This window comes from Polyodon spathula, chromosome 42 (genome assembly GCF_017654505.1).
Source record: "Polyodon spathula isolate WHYD16114869_AA chromosome 42, ASM1765450v1, whole genome shotgun sequence".
Lineage (NCBI taxonomy): Eukaryota > Metazoa > Chordata > Actinopteri > Acipenseriformes > Polyodontidae > Polyodon > Polyodon spathula.
In genome coordinates, this window is record NC_054575.1 from 793,150 (window position 1) to 814,060 (window position 20,911).

At 38.7% G+C, this 20,911-nt stretch overlaps 2 protein-coding genes across 7 annotated transcripts in view; one reads left to right on the top strand and one right to left on the bottom strand.

Annotated features, from left to right (window-relative positions):
- The first annotated feature begins 898 nt into the window (after positions 1-898).
- The window catches only part of LOC121305286 (leukotriene B4 receptor 1-like), a 36,044-nt gene continuing 16,031 nt past the window's right edge, over positions 899-20,911 (top strand). The window contains exons 1-2 of one of the 4 annotated variants that reach the window (XM_041236868.1): positions 899-940; positions 3,464-3,665. In XM_041236868.1, coding sequence (XP_041092802.1) covers positions 3,619-3,665 — 47 coding nt within the window. In that variant the 5' untranslated portion in view covers positions 899-940; positions 3,464-3,618. Of the gene's footprint in view, positions 941-3,463; positions 3,727-17,379; positions 17,512-20,911 lie in introns of those variants that run through there. The other 3 variants (XM_041236872.1, XM_041236869.1, XM_041236870.1) reach the window with 3 other exon arrangements.
- LOC121305295 (leukotriene B4 receptor 1-like) lies at positions 3,733-17,367 on the bottom strand. 3 transcript variants are annotated; one of them, XM_041236884.1, is made up of 3 exons: positions 10,381-10,842; positions 9,933-9,996; positions 3,733-7,029 (listed from the first exon to the last, which is right to left on the bottom strand). In XM_041236884.1, the coding sequence occupies exon 3, from the start codon at positions 6,998-7,000 to the stop codon at positions 5,915-5,917; it is 1,086 nt and encodes a 361-aa protein (XP_041092818.1). In that variant the 5' UTR covers positions 7,001-7,029; positions 9,933-9,996; positions 10,381-10,842; the 3' UTR covers positions 3,733-5,914. The 3 variants fall into 3 exon arrangements, with proteins under 3 accessions (XP_041092818.1, XP_041092815.1, XP_041092816.1); XM_041236881.1 differs by lacking the exon at positions 9,933-9,996 and having other exon boundaries at positions 10,381-10,841; XM_041236882.1 differs by lacking the exons at positions 9,933-9,996; positions 10,381-10,842 and adding an exon at positions 17,302-17,367 and having other exon boundaries at positions 3,734-7,029.

Genomic DNA, 20,911 nt, shown 5'->3' on the forward strand with positions numbered 1-20,911 from the left:
GATCGTTAATTACTCCAATCAATCCCCAGCCACCTGATTCACCTGCCTTATCACTGTCAATACGGTGTGCACCATAGGACTGATTCACCTGCCATATCACTGTCAATAAGGTGTGCACCATAGGACTGATTCACCTGCCATATCACTGTCAATAGGGTGTACACCTTGGGACTGACTCACCTGCCATATCACTGTCAATCGGGTGTACACCATGGGACTGATTCACCTGCCATATCACTGTCAATAGGGGTGCCACCACAGGAACTCCCACCTGCCATAGCACTGTCAATAGGGTGTGCACCATAGGACTGATTCACCTGCCATATCACTGTCAATCAGGTGTGCACCATAGGACCGGATTCACCACACCACAGGTATGTCAATAAGGGTGTGCACCATCGGACAGATTCCACACGTGCCATAGCACTGTCACTAGGGACAGTGCACCATTGTGGGACTGATTCACCTGCCATATCACTGTCAATAGAGTGTGCACCATAGGACTGATTCACCTGCCATAGCACTGTCAATAAGGTGTACACCATAGGACTGATTCACCTGCCATACCACTGTCAGTAGTTCACCATGTGACTGATTCACCTGCCATAACACTGGCACTAAGATGTACACCATATGACTGATTCATCTGCCATAGCACTACCAATATTGTTGCAGGAGGCAGTGTGATCCCTGGTCTAGGCCGAGTGAGACTGAAAAAAAAAGGGCGTATCTCACAGCCACTACAGAGATAACATAAACACAGACATAAACATAGGAGAGAGCTGCTTCTGCATCCAGCGCTCAAAGAATATCACAGACACTTGCAGAGCTTTTGAGATGTTACAGTAATAAAATAATGACTTGGATCGCATTATTGAGGAGTTTGGTGATAAAACGAGTGATCAGGAGAGGATTTATCAGTATGCACGTCTATAAAGAGGTATGTGAAAAATACAGCGAACAAGGGGTGGGGCTTGGCTGGAGATGCAGTACCTTTTAAACCTGTTACTCTGAAAAAATATATATATTTTAAACAGCGTGTGTAAAATAAACAGCGCATGTGAAAATAAATTGGATCTGAAACGTCTGACAAGCTCTGAATAAATGGACCTGTATGTTAAAAAACTTTCTGACAGTTCCCTCAATGACATTGCACCACGACTAGTAACTTGCCAAAAGGCATTCAACAAGTTGAGACGAGGCATTGTGTCAGCAATTCAGAGGAATAATGCTGGACATATTTGAACTTGTCTGCTAAAGAGATGTGGTATTAGATTTGTACAATAAAAACAAAATAAATAATGGTGCTTTGTTCCGCTTCTCTGTGTGTCCATTTGCAGACAACTTGTAGTGTCAAACTGAAGACGATTGTGGGGCACAGTCTCTGCAGCTTTCATGATAATAAACTCTGTTAGAATGTTGTAAACTAACACAGATACTAAGAAGGAATTCTACTGTAGTGTCAAACTGTCTGTAGGTCAAGTCAGTGATTTCCTGCTTAAAATGACTCAGCAACCTCATAGGGGGAGTTTTAAAAGAAATGCAACCTCTCTTTATTTCCCCAAATCATTTCAAAATCCAACAATCATGTTGTTCGGTTTACTTCCTGTCAACAAAGCATTGTTCCTGCATTCTTGCCCTGTGTGACACAGCACCTGTACTTGCTGTGAACGACACACTGTCCGAGTGTGGTAACTTTATCCTGTAAGACTACCTTGATATGCAGAAACCTTTTAAAAGAAAGGGATCATATTTAGAGTTGTATTTATTTCACAGTAAAAAAACTAAACAAAAAAACAAACAAAAAAAAAAACAGCTTATTTCACAGTTTAAAAATATTTCAAGACATTTACGATTAAACATAATATTTGTTAAAGCAGAAAAAATGGCGTTGTCACATTCAAAATGTATCATTTTCTCAGTTAAACACATGTTCTTAAATATGCTTACCTGAAAAACAGTGGTCAGGCATACTGACAGAGAACAATATTTATTAAAGCTTACACAACAAATGCAACATTATACATACCTTCAATACATTGGCCTCGCCCTTCAAGGTCTAGTTTGCTGATAGTGTAGAGGCTGACTGTAGGGAAGCCATGGGCAGGGGTGCAGGATAGCTGTCCTAGACAAGGACAAAAACAGGTGCAGGCTGGGGAGGACAAGGCAAAACTATAACATGGGCAGGGAATGAATGGATTGAGGCAAGATATAAAGCCCTTTCTAGCTGGACTTGTTGTTTATCGAGTGACGAATGAAATACTAGGGAAAAAAAAAACACCGTCTGCCAGGTTCCAAAATATAGAGTAACAGGTTGTGCGTCAATAAGGCAAACTTTTGCTGTATTTATTTTATGTCGTAAAAAATGTGTATTTACACTATTCTTTCAGAATTGTAAACTTGGGTGCTTTTCGGGAGTTGACCTCTTAGAGCCTGGAAAATATGCGAGTAGGGTCTTTTTTCCTTACCTGAGTGCTGAGCTGTTCGTATATGGTTATCCGGGGTGTGTGGTCAGGCTGGAGAGGCTGGGCTCTTTTACCCAGCACATTTTAATTCATTTTTCAATATTGTGGGAGGTAAGTGGTAGTGCACCACTGTGGGGTATATTAGTCATTTATTATTATTTTCCATTCATGGTTTGGTGGCCTCGTCTTTTTTGGGGGGAGGTGGCCGACAGTCACCGCCTGTCTGCGGCACTGGGGGTTCGTGTTTTTCCAGCCATCGAACACCCACGGACGAGGCCCCTGGACAAATACATAATTCACTCGAGCGGCCATCACAGTTCATTAAATCTCCTGCAATTGCAATCAATAAATTATTCATTCACTGCAGATTCTCTGTGCTGAAATGGGTGATTTCACAGGGAGCTACATATTACACAGCAATGAATGGGTCAGTTTCACAGAAATCATGAAATCTGTGATCTGGTGGTGCTGGACCCACGTTCCAGAATCACGAGCTCCATGGCCCCCTATAACCCAGCACCTATGGTAGAGACTCCATGGTCATAGAAACTTTCTAAATCTGTCTGGGACTTTGGCTTTGTATGGCTGTGTGGCAGAGTGGTTTGCAGTGCATAGGTGTAGAGGAGATGCAGTGCTCAGTAATAACAAACACAACACCGTTCACGGTGGAAAATAGCTCTTTATTTGTGCTGCAAATAACAGTAACTGGCCCTACACAATGATGTGTAGGACACAGTTAAAATCCACTGGGTTCAATACCGAAATATTAATAACGCTAATAAAGACACACACAATCACAAGTCCAATTGTGAGTGCCCCTAGTGCAAGTGGTGAATTATAGAGTTAGTGAAACAGTAGTGCAGTCAGGGGTTGGTGCTGGCTTTTAGCAACAGCTTCCGGATAGTTTAGATGTCTAACAATGACAAATACAATTATTACTAGACAGACAAAAACAATACGAAAAACACTCCAGGTTAAATCACAGTTCTCCTTTTCAGGTCCTATCGTAACCATAACAAACAGATTGCTTCGCCACATCCCCTGATATACCTTCATTCCATGACTGACACATCGTCTACCGCATTAAGGAGATGACTTCTGGTGTTGTGACTCCGCCCCCTTACTGGCTGGCCGACTTCCAACTGACCCAGGAATGAACTGCCAAACCATCCAGTCCGGGGCACACTGTTCCTGTCTCAGGTTGGGAGGGAGATTGTTGACTAGGATTCATTTGCTCTGCGTCACAGGCTGCCACAATGAGGTCATGTGACTTTTTAAGTTTCTTTGGTATAGAGACAAAACATGATAGCTGGTGATACACTAGGTTAAAGAGAACTCTGCTTTTAGACTGTCTTGAATTTCCTGCGTCATTTCACCTGCCCCCACCCTTTTGCTTGTCCAATCAGCTGCTTCCATTATTGACTGTTTTCAGCCAATAACAATCTTTGACCCAGAAGACCCAGGGTGTAAGCCGTAGAAACCGAGAGTTTCCTTTAACCTAAAGGACTACCAGATACCCTGTTTTAAAATGAAAATACATGTGTGCAATAGCATGTGTTTCTTTCAAAACTGCACATTTGAGTTCCATGTAGATAATGAAGTGCAACATGGCTGAGATTTATGGAATTATTATGTCAGCTACAATTACTTTCATATTTGGTACAGAACTGTATTCTATACATTTCTTAGTTAAGTTACATTACATGTGTTGTCCAGTAAAAACTGCCTTTCTGACTGACACCCTTTTTAGTTTAGTAAAGGATACCCAAAGAAAATATTAGCTGCTATTGATGTAGTCCACTAATGGTTCTGTCCTAGTCTTTTTTCCCCAATGTGTATAATGGTGTTTTTACAACATTTTAGAGATATAAACAAAGAACAAAAACACAAACATTCATACAATTTTATTTGTAAATTAACATAAAAAAAATAGAAGTAAAATATGAAATATGGACGGTACACTTTTCAATGCAAATTGGTGCAACATTTTAAATTTTGCACTGACCCCGGGTACACCAGGAGAACATACCCCATACCAGGGTGATGTCAAACCCAAAAGGGGAGACACACAGGTCCCAATAAAGTGGCCAGACAGTATATGCCATTTTTTATTGTAATTATCCATGTCCTTTGCTGTAGCCAGTGGCCTTCACACCTAATTTCTAATACAAAACCAGCACACCCAGTTCTTCTTCATGAGACCATTATGAGATCCTTCACACGTCAAACCTCATTTCAACACTGAAGACACTGAGAAAGAGATTGTAGCTAAAAATAATTATATCTTCCATTCGTTGTGTTAATCTATAATGCCCAGTTTTGAAATAATGTTCTAGAATTGATTAAATAATTATCCGTTTGCACAAGCCGTGCTTTCATATAGTGTTGCACTTCCTTGGTTACCTGGAGGGAGAATTTATCCCCACCTTATCAACCATTCCTGTCTTAACCAACCAGATGCTTCCCCTGTTGACTGACATGCCAGTAACATGGACCAGAAGACACTGCTGAGGTGACCCAGGAAGAATAAGGCACGAGGACTTTCTTTATCCTAGTGCAGTACCAGATGTTTTTAAATTCAAATGCATGCTGGCTGTATTGTGTTTCTTTCAAAACTGCACACTTGAGACCGATTTAACTAATGCAAGAAAAAAAAAGTGAGATTTACAGTCCTCACATACTTGCAATTTAATGAGCAAGCAAGCCACTCCAGTAGTGTCAACATGTTTGCTGCCAGAATGACTGGGGGTGGGCATTTTGTCTTCATTTTATCTTCTAAGAAAATACATTTCTGCGAAATGACTGATAGCAAAAAGTGCAACATTCCATATTGATTCAGAACTGCTTCTAATCATCGTCCCAGCTTACTGTAGCTCAACGTATTATCATGTGCCAAACGATTTTCTCGGTATTAACTGTGATGTAATTTGCAATTCCATGGGTGTAACTTTTACTTTTACCCTGACTCATTGTTCATTGTAATCATTGTTTGTCTCATTTTAATGTTTGCAATCCGGTTCTGCATTTCTTTTTTTCAAAAAAACTGATCTTTCTGTACAAAATAAGTACTCCTTTCTTTTTATAAAATATGAGAATAAACTCACATTTTTTTAAGCAGTTTCTTTTTTGCAAATAATAAATAAAATATTAATTTTTTTCTTAATCTTACAGAACAAATGCAAAAATATTGGCAATTTTTTATTAATAGTCTTTGCAGCCCACATCTTCATCTTTGTCGCTGTACAGTAAACTATCTGAACTGAGCCCAAGATTCCCATTACTCAAAATATACAGTATAGCCCAGCACTGTTTTGTTCTGTAATTAAATACCAGAGACTTAGGCTGAGTAGCACTGTTTCTATGACAACTGGACAGTAGAGCACAGCACACAACAAGACAGATGACCAAGGGGCAGTTTGGATAATCAAGGCATAGCTTTATATATAAGCTCAGCAGTTGGGTGCTTTTGTATTTGGCTCCAGATCCTGTTTCAGTGTGTCTTCTCCAGTTTGTCCAGCATTTGTGACCTGTTCTAATTCCACGCAATCCACCTTCCTGATTTTTTCCTCTTCCTCCTTCTCCTGGAGTGCCCTCCCGGATTTCTTCAAACTACTCATCTCTGAAGAAGTCCCTTCCAGAAGTTTCGCCACAAAGTTTAACCCTGAAGTCCTTATGAATGTGGTCCCGACGAAAGCATAGAGGATAGGATTCACGCTGCTACTGACAAATGCAAACGCAGTCAAACTCGGCCTCAAGCACGTTGCAAAGTCCTCCAGAGCCTTCGAACCAGACAACATCCCAACTACTTGGAGAATGTTAACAATGTGATATGGCATCCAAAACACTGCAAAGCTGACAACCACTGAAATGATCAGCCGGCTCGACTTACGCCTGGATCTACGTTTGAACCTCCCTTTTCTGAGCCTCAGACAGATGCAAAAATAACTGACGGTCATAACTGTGAAAGGGACCAGGAAAGAGGATATGGTTTCCACCAGGTACTGGAACACTTTGTGAACACTGCTCGTGTGCACAGGGTTACACCATCGTCTGCCCTTGCTGGTCACCACGCTCCGGTAGAAAAGCATGGGTGTGGCCAACAGGAAAGCCAGTACCCAGAGTGCCAGGGCTAACCTGCGGACTTTAGGCTTCGTTCGGACCTTCTGGGACAGAAAGGGCTTGGAAATTCCGAACAGTCGATCAAGGCTCATGAACGCAATGATGAAGATGCTGGCGTACATATTGACGCTGCAGATGTAGTGCATTATCTTGCAGGAGGCCTGCCCGAATTCCCAGTTGAGGACCGCGAGGTAGCGGATGAAGAACGGGGCTGTAAGAAGGACGACTGCGTCTGCAGCTGCCAGGTTTAGGATCAGCACGGAGGTGATTGATCTTTTTCTCAGTCTGAGCAGCACGGTCCATATCACAAACAGATTGCCAGGGAGACCAAGAGTGAATGCCGTGGCAAGGATGCAGATTCCAATTGCTGGGGATCCTTTGCTACAGGTTGTGTTGGAGTTGCTTGTGGTGTTCATCTTTTGTTCAAAGAGAGGTCTTGCTTTACCTAGCCAAAAATATAATAGAATTCATAACTATTGAACACTCAATATGGGTTCAAAGCATTTTGACAAAAAGTATTTTTTTTTTTTTTAATGTCTTCCACTGGAAAAGACTCCTGCAACATTTGTTATTGAAGTTTTAAGTATTAAAAGAAACTAAATTCTAATACTAAAAGAAACCTATGTCCCATGACAAACATTTAGACTAGAAATCTTTTTCAATGTTTTCCACTGAAAATAATGAAAAATCTATCATAGAACTGGTTTACTGTTTCCAAAAAGAAAAAATCGATTCACATAAAACATCTAGGTAAGACCTTACATTAAGTGCCTCTGATTACTGTGTACATGTGTACTTACATATAATTACAATATTATGCATAGTTACAATGTACTTAGTGTGTAAATTTTCCATGATATAACCCCAACCTTACTCTTAACTAACGCTAATATCCCTATCTCTAAACCTTTTCTGATACAATTGTGTATTTACATAAATCTTGCAAAAAGATTTACACAATAAGTACATTGTAACTATGCATCATAACATTGCACAGTGAAGGCATGGTAAAGCATAGATAAGCATTGCAAAGTGTAAGCACTCTGAAGACATGGTAAAGCATAGGTAAGCATTGCAAAGTGTAAGCACTCTGAAGACATGGTAAAGCATAGGTAAGCATTGCAAAGTGTAAGCACACTGAAGACATGGTAAAGCATAGGTAAGCATTGCAAAGTGTAAGCACACTGAAGACATGGTAAAGCATAGGTAAGCATTGCAAAGTGTAAGCACTCTGAAGACATGGTAAAGCATAGGTAAGCATTGCAAAGCCAAGAGTGGTCTGGGGTTATTAAACTTGCAGTAAAACCAAGACTGGATCAATGGGAGTCGTATTGTGTAAACCATAATAAATGCACAGTATAACCATGGGGTAAGCATAGGAGCTCTGCAAAATTACAGTACACATGTACCATGGTAAACTTTTAACAGGGGAAGCTTTTTGACTGAACTGACCTTGAGTGGGGTGGAAAGTAGCTTGTATATTACAAAAAAAAATTGTATACTGTTGTGATGAGTCAAAGGGGTTTCGGTCTGTGATTCAGCCTCCCGACAGTAGATGGCATCAAACCAACTCGGGACTTCCCTTACCAAGATCTCGTGACCATGGCAAAAGTCATCTTTTGAGGGGCGGCACCTTGGTGAGGGGCAGAAGTACGAGTATGTAACTTCCAGCCACTGGAGTCAAGTGAAGGAGAAGGACACGTGTCGGTTGGGGATTGGTGTTCCACTGACTACAGAGGCGGGACATTACATACTAAAGGGAACGTACTACTGTGTTCGGGGTTGGTCCGAAAGAAAAAGTAGGAGGAGTAACGGGTGAAGGGAGAGACTGGTTTTGTGCAGCGGGTTTTTTTGAAATACTAACATTTCTTTTGTCTTTTTTTTGTTTATGGTCACCACGAAGACAAATTAAAGACGAGTCATCAGTTTGTTTTGGATTTCACCCCTGCACTCCTTCCCTCACACCATTTTGTTTTTCGTTTGTTATTTAATCCTTTTTGTTGTGTATAGAAAATAAAAATAAATTATTTTATTTCTGTACACATAAATTACTGTCTGGACATTCCATTTAATACACTCGCGCCTCACAACTGTATTATAAGTTCATAAACTTAAGTCAATGACAAACGTTGTGACAAAGTCTTTCTCTATGTCTTCTAGACATGTTGTTTTGCTAGATATACTGAACCACCTATAACCTGTGTTAGTTTAAGATGATAAACTCACAGAAATTATTTTACAGAAAAAGCAGAATTGTAACCTTAAATCTTTGCTCACCACAGTTTGCACACTTTGACTAGACCACCACTGAAAGCTTCCTGCCGTCTGCAGAACTGTCTGTCTGTCATTTTATTATGTAATATGCAAATCCATCCTTTTATATAGAAGGTTGGGAGAAGAAAATTGTTAGGGAAGATTTGCTCGTGGTCTTTTCCTTGTTTTTATTTAAATATCAGGTTGTTAGGATTATCCCACGCAATGACAGTTTAAATGCATGCTCCTCGTTGCAGCTCCTCTGTTGTGAAAAGTCTCCTATATACAAACTCACAAAAGAATTGTGCTGCACTCCATGAAAGTCTTGATGGCAAGGAGTAAATTCAGTCATGTCTAAATGATTTGCGAGTTATTATTATTATTATTATTATTATGAACCATTATGTGAGGTAGGGTGCTGTACAATGTAAAGGGAATATTTATGTATATGAATATTTTACGTGTTCATAACAAGAGACAACTAACAGGCAGTTGTGGTTTCTCCCAAATGAAACCAGTTGTGGAACCCCAAAGAGGATTCAGTTGGGACAGCACATCCACACCAAACCCAGTTAGCATACAATAGCTAATATTGGTTTCCAAATTTGCAATCCAATTGCAATTTTTGCAGCATCTAACAACCAATGTATCCAGCTTGATCAGAACCTGATCAGTCACACAGCTTTGAAGCAGCAGCAGTTTAACGTTTTGTGAAGAATAAATAAATGAACACCTTAACAATAACAATAAGCTTCCCAGCATTGTTTGGAAGCCTAATAATAATGCGATGGACTGGTGTCTGGTCCAGGGTGTAGTCTTGCCTTGCGCCCTGGTCTGCCGGGTTAGGCTCTGGCTCACTGAGACCCTCTATAGGGTTAAGTGGTTACAGATAATGGATGGATGGAGAATACAACTACATCAAATTACTTCATGTCAAGATAATTTACTAAAGCTGTTTTGGTTTAAACCACGTTAGTAGCAACCTGTATTTAGGTGAAGTAAATAAATAAATAAATAAAACGGCACTCGTTTGAAATGTTCACTATCTTTTTAGAAAAAAATACTGGAAAATAAAAACAGCGCAAATATCTCTACCATCTGTCCCACAGCTGTGCGGGCACGTGAAGTGAAAGAATGCCAGGAGGAGTTCTGAAGAGACCTGTAGGGCAGGGGAATGCAGAGATTCAGGATGTTTCACTACACCTGTACAAACTTTCAGTTATCCTACACTATTGTTTCAGCTATCCTTGGCCTCTTGTTCCATATTGGTAGAGGGGCTCTCACTGTCTGAACAGACAGACAGACAGAAAGAAGGACAGACTCCAGTGCTGCATGTCAGTCCCTGAACTTTCACTGGAATCATTACAGACAGTACAATTCCATCTGTCTCTCATGCCTTTTACTCTGAATCAAACGTTTAAATTATACATATCTCGATATGTGAAGTTTCTACTCATCTATTTACAATAAGCACATTATATCACTATTAAAACGTGTGTTGGCTGAAGGCTATAATATATAGGGTCATGTTCAAATTACTTACCTGTAATATTCTCTACTGATAAGACACCTATACAGTTTTCCTTTCCGGTTCCTTGTTATGTTTGGTATTAACAAACTCCACGGCACCGCTGGGTGAAGTCCACAGAGACGATACTACACTGGAAGGCTTGATTTTTTTTCTTCTGATAAAATCATTTTAAAAACAGAAGTGTTGACTTACAGCAAACTGTTGCTATGTGTTGTAATTTCAGGAAACACATTGAAGGGGTCAGCGCAATATAGTAAGTGATATCATATAGACTTGGCAGCAGTACTCAAGTTGTAAAAAGTTAACAAGGGGAAGTCCAGAAATCTACTCACAGATGCATGTTTTCACAATCAAGCATTTGTCAGTCAGAATTTCAGTTCATGACTAGTCCATTTTATAAGCTGTCCACAAAGTTTGTTTTTGGTTTGTTTCTTGAGACAAATGTAGTTCAGAGTAATCTTCACGCTCTTTACCAAAAATATGGTTGAAGGGGTGTAGAGGTTTCTTTCTATCTAAAAGAGAAAAACTGAAAAATAAAATAACAAAGAATTCACAATATTTTCCAAACTGACTCGTAGCTGTGTTCAGCAATCTTATTGTTTCACATCTGGCTTTCAAATTTGCAGCTAAACTATGCCTTTTGGTCAACCAACCCTTTGTATAACAATGTGGGGAGAATTTTTCAAGAGGAGAGCCAACACATGTTATAAAAACAAGGCTGACAGGCTTTCCAATTCCAGATAAGCACAATTTCCACTGTGGATAATATTCATCTGGCTGAATCCTCTTTCAGTGTCTGCTGTTGACACCACATGTATATTTATTGCTTTTAGGAGAGGTTCAATTTTAAACCTCCAGCCCCCCAATTTCCACATAGTGGGCTGTGACCTTAAATAAATTACATTATCTTCCAAAGTATAGACAGCACAGGCATGGTTCTGGCCTTGAATTCAAGGTAACCCCTTGGGCATCAGGACTAAAACCTCATATTTGATCAAAGTCTTACTCAGTACCACACTGGAAGGAGACATCCAGAAAAATACATACAAAAAAACCAAACCCTTTTCATTTGTTTATATTCTATAGTAATTTTTTTCAATTTGTCGCACAGGAAAAGAGCCAGTGCTTCTCCAACACATCTACTACACTGGATAAAAATGTGAAACTGATTGAACAAAGGGATCAAATTCTACATGAGTTTTTACAAAGCTAGGCCCAAGGGTTCCCGAACCACTCCAAAAATGAATATTGTGTAAATCTTCATGGCCAGTCGTACACTAGTTTCTTGAACAAGTTCTAAAGGGGATGTTACCTTCTGGCACCTCACATGCTATACAGTACACATGAATTAGATTTTGTAATCCTCTTTTTTATTTTTTTGTCCAATATTTTAGTCAAAAGGTGGCCTTTTTGGAGAGCTTTGGGGTGCCCGAAACGTATCCATGATGTCAAATACTATATATTATAAATATGACAAATACTCTCAATTCACATTGCTCTCACATAGCTGTGTGCTAGTGCGGTTTTCAGTACCTGACTCTGTGTTTTTGTTATTCACTTGCTTGAAAGTATCTAAATGTTTCTGAAGTTCAAGGCCACAATATTAAGATTCTTGAGTTGAGTTTTCAATCCTACTAGAAGTTGTTCAGATTTGGTGTTGTTGAGCTGAAGAAAATTGGCAGACATCCAGGCCTCGTTGTCTTCTATGCAAGCTGAGAGCCTGACCATGGCAGAAGGACCTCCAGGGTCTAGTTTTAGGTAGAGCTGGGTGTCATCTGCATAGGAGTGAAACACGAGGTTCATGGATGAGGTGACCCAAGGGAAGCATGTAAAAATATTCTTGTGGAATTACTGATCTAAGAACTTGCAAATATGGTTTTCCTCTTGTCATTCAATTATGTAGGGTTAATTACTGAGAAACCATTTAAAAATATATATTTATTGAATGTCTATAAATAAATAAAAAATATTGAAAAGGCAGAAGATTGTATTTAAAGAAATATTAGAAGCAGCTTTGGTTATTAGCGTTTAATTGCTTTAATAATTCAATACTGTGGGTACACTGGTTATATCATTACCTCCCCCCCCCCCCCCCCCCAGTTATCTTTAATTATTTTACAAATGATAAAGAATTACAGTAGGAATCAACACCAATTTTCTTACCTGTTTTTGTACTCTTTGTTGCCTTTCAATTTTTATTTTTTTTTTATTTTAAAAAAAAAAAAAAACTAAGCCTGAGGTCTTTACAATTCGCTTTAGGTTTTCTCTTTGTATTTGACATTTTCAGATTCTGCACTGTGTGTTTGGCACGCCACGTTTGTCCTCCAATTTGCTAAACGATTACAGTCGGGCACATCTAAAATACGTCAAGCGGCATAATTAAAAATAAATAAATAAATAAAAATAATTAAATAAAAGTAGGCTACATGATCACATTGCATCATACTGCTTTTAGATTATGTAAAATAAAATTACTATGACAAATGGCCAGGAAGATCAATCAGTCAGTTAAAATAAAATTTTAAACTATTAGGATTTTTTTGATACAGACGGGAGTAGTGTACATCCTGAACAATTTCTTTCTTTCTGTTAACGAGGGCAAGGGCGAGGTCCAGGGGGAGTTAATATTATATATATATATATATATATATAATATATATATATATATATCTATATATATATATATATATTAATTCACCGACACCAAGTTTTGACCTGAAATGATTGTTTGTCTTTGGCGGTAGGGGATAGTTTAAAAACATGCTATCCTACTAAAGTACAAGTCATAATAGTTAATAAACCTTCTGCTAGTGGACCTTAGCTGATTCCAAAGTTCAGTAGTCTACACATATAGGAACACTTCCTTAGAAAACACTTCAGCAGACATCATGTGGTGAAACAGATTTTTCCAATTTTAAATTCTCTGGCCAAAGCAAGGAACAGGAACTTCTCTTAGAAGAACACCTTCTTGGCATCGCTAGCGATTCGTTCACAACGGACGCAGTACTGTTCTGTAACCTGATAACTCGCCATCAAACTTAAATTAAAATTGTTTATTCAGTCTTTTGAAAAGCAACTTGTCATCGTGAGTGTCTTGAGGCACACTTATTGGTTTATTAAATCTTTTCAGTTCTGCCGTCATATCATTGACTCGTTTTGCATTCCGATTTCCACGGTTGCACCTCATCGCTACAAACAAAATGGCACGTAACCAAATGGCAAAATGTGTCGCTGTTTCTCTTGCTGCAAAAAGTTGCAAATTGTTTGAGCTCTTGAAAAAAACTTGAATCAGTCACAAATCGCCAAACAATTTGGCGTTTTCCCCATTTTGGTGATCTTCTTCACCATTCCGTTAAAAAATCTGTATATTGCTGTTGTATTTAACATGTGTAAGGGTGCTGTGTTATTTTAGTTTGACAGTTTATTAATTTGTCTGTTACTTTATTATTATAGTTTATTAACATATACTTGCCTATTTTATTTTTACTTACCAAGTTAATTTCATCATTAGTACAGATTTATTTATTGATTCATATTGTGTCTGATGGGTAACTGCCTCGCATGTCGACTATAAAGAACACTCTGCTTGCTTCCCAAGGGGTATTCTCTTATGCCGCTTTCACACTGGCACTCTTACCTGGGTCCTGACTAACTGGATCACAATCCTGCATAGTGTGAAACCACATACTTGGGTTAACCAGGGTCTCAATGACCCACCTCTAGATGTGGGTCGACACGCTTTGACCCCGGTTGAGCGAGACAAAATGCGTGCCAGCCGTTCGTGAGCCCATGCAATACAAAGAGCCACACCTGCGTGAAGGTTTCACTTCTGCAAGGAATGCCTCTTTAGCCATACTTTTGTGATTGAAACACAGCATGAGCCAGATTGCAGCAGGGATAAAGAAAAATTTACTCTAATCAACATTTGGGACGATGGTTCAATCCAGAGAAGCCTGGATGGAAGCATCTCTAACAAGCTGCTTCTGGGGCATTGATACACGTATTGTGTACTTGAGTCTGTCACCCAGGTCAGCCCTGCTTTATCAAAGCAGTGTGAAAACGCAGACCCGACCCGCATGACACTGGGTCCTGCCCTGGTAGGTTCTTACCCAGGTAGATCATGCCAGTGTGAAAGGGGTTTTAGTCTTCTGTAATTGTACATAATTATATAGTACAGCACATTCAATTGAACTGTAGTCATAGTACATGGAAAAAAGTCTACATTTAAGTTATCATAGAAAGTTTGAACTGCAACTGTAGCAAAACGTTGACTATAATGATTATTAAAATAATAATCCCCCCCTCCAATACATTCTTGGTTAATCATTGCAGGTCAACAACTGGCAATATTCGCGTGGTAAAGTTTTACTGCAATTTTATCATTTCAGATCAAGCCTCAGTAAGAATGCCTGAAAATGCAGAGTGTACTCCCTTTTGATACAGTGACCACGGTTAGAATTTAAGTTTCTTCTAAATGAAGCCCACACTGGGTAACTGCTGACATCTGTCTAAAGAAAAGGAAAGGTCGTAAGGTAGAATGCAGATGGGAGGATTACAAAATTGAAGATTAAACCTCATATCGAAGCTACAACAGCTTACTGTGTGACCCCCTCCTCATTTGCAGTCCCTCATATTGAAGCTACAACAACTAACTTTGAGACCTGTCCTCTATTGCATACCCTCACATCAAAGCTGCAACAGCTAACTGTGAGGCATTTCTGAATTAATTTCAAAATAAATTACCAATATTAGGTATCACATTTTTCAGGATGGTTCTAATCTTAATGTGTCAATCAGACTGTAGCAGGGTTGCGGCAAGAAGGAGACTCCGAGGCAAGGAAGCTGCAGTTTAAGCACTAAAGCACGTGTTAATAAACAGAAATAACACAACTAACAAACAAAAGGGCACAAGGTCCAAGGTCCAAAACAAAAAGTTCAAACAAAACACTGCAAAAACTGTCCAGGCTGGGTAGAGCCTTCACTAACCTTTTGGAAAAAAACACAGCAACAAACAGATAAAAAAAATAAATAAATACCCTCACCTACTCCCTCTCCCAAACAGAGCATTTATGGCTCTTTTCATACTTGGCCACACCTGTGGTTGCTAGCAGAGACATTATTAACCCTGTCCCTGTCACACAGACCAATGACATATTTCATTGATTCATTTTTCTGCATTACACTACAAGATCGGAATAAGTCAGTGAGGCAGATTAACTCTTCCAATTGTTCACTTGTTTTTTTTAGATCCAATTCCAACAAAAATCCTCAAAGGCATTTTTAGTGATTTATGTGACTTTGTTTTAGAAATTATTAACAGACCTTTGTCAACTGGAACAGGACCAACAGCTTTTAAAACTGCTGTGGTTGAGCCATTACTCAAAAAAAAAAAAAACCACATTTACATCCTACAGTTTTGAGTCATTTACCTTTTATAGCTAAGATATTGAAGAAGGCAGTAACCAGTTAGCCCAATCTATTTCTTGATAACAGTAAAGTTTAAAGTTCCAGTCAGGTTTTCAACCTGCTCGTAATACAGGGGCTGCACTGGCTAGAGTTGTAAATGACTTAATGGTAAATGCAGACTGTGGGTCTTTTTACAATCTGGTTTGATTAGATTTAAGTGCAGCATGTGATACTGTTGACCATTTTAATGGGTTGCTTAAAAACGGGGTAAGACAGAAGTTTTGATTTTGAGTTCTTAGCAACAACTGGACTATCTGCTAAAGTTGAGTCTGTGGGGAAGTACTGGCTAATGACAGACTATTTTTAGAAACATGTGTTTTTTTTTTTTGTTTGTTTTTTTTGTTTTTTTAAAAGCTTTCAGGACTATTTCCTTAGGTGAAACTAGTAAAAATTAAAATTTCAAGAAACAGTGAAGTTAACAGGATGACCCATTTTACACAAGGCACCCAGTTTTTTTTTCTTTTTTTTTTTTCGTTTTGTTCTGTTTTGATGTTTGAACATTGGTTTTAGTTCATCTGTGCACAGGATATGATGCACTGGAGTTTTGGCAAATAATTCACTGTGGTTGGTTGATTTCTGATGTGGGATTTATAATTCTTGCTACATATTCCCCCCTCAATTCTAGCACTAGCAACATTATCACTGCCCCCCTTTAAAGGAGCAGTAACCAATAAGAAATAGAAATACATGCCTTACTTTGTATTAACCCAAGCAACAGTATCACCGCCCACTTTAAAGGCATTGCAATCCATTTGCTAATCTCTTATTAGCACTAGCAAGATGATTAATGGGCCCCATTGAATGAGTGCTCACCTTACCACTCCATTACCTCTCAGTAACACCAATATGTTATCACCCTCTTTAAAAGAGTTCAAACCAAGGCTTTAATAACGAGGCTTGGCTTATGCCTGCACTGGTAAATATTGTATTTGTGGTGGTGCTTTGGAAATACAATGTGTTTTTTTTTTTTTTTTTTTTTTAAATTTAGAATTAAAATGTATTAAAATATTATTAGAAACAAATTAAGTGTTTGCTAGATATGGCAGGGCTGGGAGGTTAGACTTCCCTCCCTGCCTAATTCAAATGTAATCTGCAGCAAGTGGCCAGCGCTCAGCCCAAGCTTTTTGTATTTGGATTTTGTATTTGCTCATAATTGTTCTGTAATTCTTGATATGTATTTTTTGTATACAACTGTAAGTCACCCTGGGTAAGGGTGCTGCTAAGAAATAAATAAATAAATAAATAAATAATGTCCTTCTGCACTAGGAATACAGTTGTTGGCAGCCATCTGCAACTGCAACTCCCTGTAATTTGTCAGTAAGACCTGGACGCCTGAGAGATGTTTCAACATCAAACCCTCTGTGTCTCTCAGCGGATACCCACACAACAACATTAACCCAAATAACCCTATCACTGCCTCCTCCTTTAAAGGCATGCTAACCAAGATATTAAAATCAATTTCCTTACCTCTCAAAAGCACCAGAAATGATATCACTGCACCCCCGTCATGGAAGTTGCATTTCTTTTAAAATTGATTTTTTTGTAAAGGAAGAGGTACCCGTGTGAGATTGCCTCATAGCTTGACAGGGTTTTTTGCTTAAGTAACATGTTTTATGTTTTAGTGCAGTGAAGCTTCCTTATCTCAGCAGTAACTCAGACTCGACTCTGCAGTCGAAGGTAGGTGGTGTTTTTTATATTGGAAAGTTTTCACTGAGCAAATATATAGAGCTATTTTCAGAATGATATTACACTTCTTGGGAATTGATGTTTCCTCTTGTTTTGACGGATGTCAGGCTGAGCACTCAGCTAACAAGAATCCACATTTATAGGACTTTAAAGCGATGTATTATTCTTCATAGTTTATATGTCATAGTTAAGTTCAATTTTGCAAAAAAAAACAAAATTAATCTAAACTTGCATCTAAACTATGAGTAAATGCTCAAACTACTAAAAAGTAGAGATAACAATATTTATAGTTTAAATATTTTGCAAAACTGTTCAGGCTCTGCCAAATTCCTTGGGGAGCGTTGATGGACAGGAAACTTCAAGTCATGCCACAAATTTTTGATTGGATTTAGGTCGGGGCTCTGACTGGGCTACTCAAGGACATTTACCTTTTTGTTCCTTGGCCACTCCAGTGTAGCTTTGGCTGTGTGCTTTGGGTCGTTGTCATGCTGAAAGGTGAACTTCCGTCCCAGTTTCAGCTTTCTTGCAGAGGGCAACAGGTTTTGCTCAAGGACATTTCTGTACTTTGCTCCATTCATTTTCCCTTCTATCATGCATGACAAGTGCCCCAGTCCCTGCTGATGAGAAACATCTCCATAAATAACATGATGCTGCCACCACCATGCTTCACAGTAGGGATGGTGTTCTTTGGGTGATGTGCTGTGTTGGGTTTGTGCCAAACATTTTGCCCCATGGCTACAGAATCTCCTGAGTGTTTTTTTGCATACTTCAAATGGGATTCAAGGTGGGCTTTTTTGAGTAAAATACAGGCCAGATTTGTGGAGTGCTTGGGATATTGTTGTCACATGAACACTTTGACCAGTCTTTGCCTTACAAGTCTGTAGCTCTTACAAAGCTGCCATTGGCCTCTTGGAAGCCTCCCTGATCAGTCTCTGTCTTGTTTGGTCATCCAGTTTGGATGGATGGCCTGATCTAGGCAGAGTCTATGTGGTGCCACACACCTTCCACATCTTAATAATTGTCTTGACTGTGCTCCAAGGGATATTCAAGGCCTTTGACATTTTTTTATACCCATCCCCTGATCTGTGCCTTTCAACAACTCTAGTCCCGGAGTTCTTTTGAAGCTCCTTGGTGCTCATGGTTGAGTCTTTGCTTTGAAATGCATAATTTCTACAGGAATTGCTGAATTTATCCTGAAATCGTGTTAATCACTACAGTTTAACTTGGTGTGTGATTTTAATGCCGATTGGTTACATCTGAGATAATTTAGGATTGCTATTACAAGGGGGGTGGACACTTATCTGACCAAGCTATTTCACTTTTTATTTTGAATTAATTTTCTAGATTTTTTTTTTTCGCTTGGGAGTTGTGGGATAGGATGTGTAGAGAAATGAAAAAAAAAAACTATTTTAATGCATTTTAATTCCAGGCTATAAATCAACAAAAGGTGAACATTGTGAAAGGGAGTGTAGACTTTCTATAGGTACTGTAAGTATTCAGCCCCTTAAATCAGTACTTGGTAGAAGCACCTTTTGCAGCAATTACCGTATAAGTGTTTTTGGATAAGTCTCTACTAGCTTTGCACAGTAGGATGGTAAATTGCTCCAATTCTGATAAGTTTGTTGGGGATCGTCGATGGACTGCAACCTTCAAGTCTCGCCATAAATTTTCGATTGGACTCAAGTCAGGAGTTTGACTGGGCCACTCAATAATATTAATTCTCTTCTTGTTCAACCACTCCAATGTGGCTTTGGCTTTGTGCGTTAGGTCATTGTCCTGCTGAAATGTGAATTTCCTCCCCAGTTGCAGTCTTGGCTGACTCAAACAGGTTTCCCTCAAGGATTCACCTGTCTTTGTACCATTTATTCTTTACTGGACTTCACTATGCTGGGAGGGATAATCAGTTCCTTTGAAATTTTACCTTGTACCCTTATCCTGCTCTGTGCCTCTGCCACTTTATCCCTGACTTGTTTCAAAAGCTCCTTGGTCTTTATGGTTGCTTTGTTGGATCACTATGTAAGTTGCAGCTTGAAAATCTTTATATACCTGAGGGAAATTATCTACAAGTTAAACCACTTTGACTACACACAGGCTGAAACCATTTCACTAATTTTGTGAGTTTTCAAACAAATAATTTGCTTCTGAGCTGATTTAGGGCTGCAGTAGCAAAGGTTGAATACTTATGCAACTGTGATTAATCCGTTTTTTCTCTGTAAATCTTAATAATTTATATTCTATATGCATTTTTTAACTTTATCAATGTGGAGTAGTTTGTGTAGATTCTACATGTAAAGTCGAATTTGAAAGTGTCGTGGAGTATGCTCAGGTGCCAACAAAATGTGAAAACTTTGAAGGTAGGTGGGGGGGGGAGAATACTTCAGAAAAACCCCCCTAAATTTGCATATTCATAGTTTTATATTTGATACAGTGGAGGCACTAAACATGATTCAGACAATGCTCCTATTAATATCAACAGTTTCTTAAAGTATCTAAGCATGTAATGAATTTACATATGCTTGGGGAAACTAAAAATGAAGTTTAGTTTAGCTGATGATAACACTTTATATTAAGTGTCTCTAATTCCTGTGCATTTACATAGCAGTTACTTATTAAATGCATGTGTATTTACACGTCCTTACACTGCTACAATTTTCCAAGATTTTCAGTTTCAGTGGTTTTATTTCATATGCACAACTAATCAAAACTACAAGAGCAATGGAGTGTTCTAACACATTTGCACACTAATGTATGCACACATTTTCTAGACAGGTTGCTGTCAAGAAGTAAGATTGGGGCCATGCCCCAAGTCAAGGTATTTAAAGGACTGTATTCCTGGTGAATGTGCCAATTCAAAGTCTTCATTGCAAGTCATTATCTTGTTTAGAAGGTTTTGAGCTTTCAAACATCTGAAATAAACATCTTTCTGATAGTAAATTATGATCCAAGTACAGTAGAAACAGCAATAGAGAATGATATAGAGTATAGATATTAACAGGGGGACTATGTAGATGGAGTATAGTTGTCTTTTAAAACTAAAAAATAGCTATGCTTATGAGGTCACCATGTTTCCTCTATTTTCTGTAGAAATTGGTTATTTACTTTCTCACTTGTTACCCAGTATAGGAAACAAAATGTACATTTCAAATGTGGTTTTTTTTTCACAAGGGAAGTAAGTTTAATCACGCTTCCTGCTCATATGCACATAGATAGGATTGTGTGCAAGGCATCCTCTCAAAATGAAAGCAGTGCCAATGATTGTGCAGCAGTAAAATGTGATCTGGATCTCAAACTAATGGGAACTAACAAAATAATTCCCTAAATCTTAATAGTCATGCACTTCCATTATATACAGTAGGTCTCAAATGTGTTATAGCTATGTCATAGCTAGAGG

Coding starts and splice junctions, on each gene's coding strand:
- LOC121305295 (XM_041236884.1), bottom strand. CDS start 7,000: ATGAACACCACAAGCAACTCCAACACAACCTGTAGCAAAGGATCCCCA.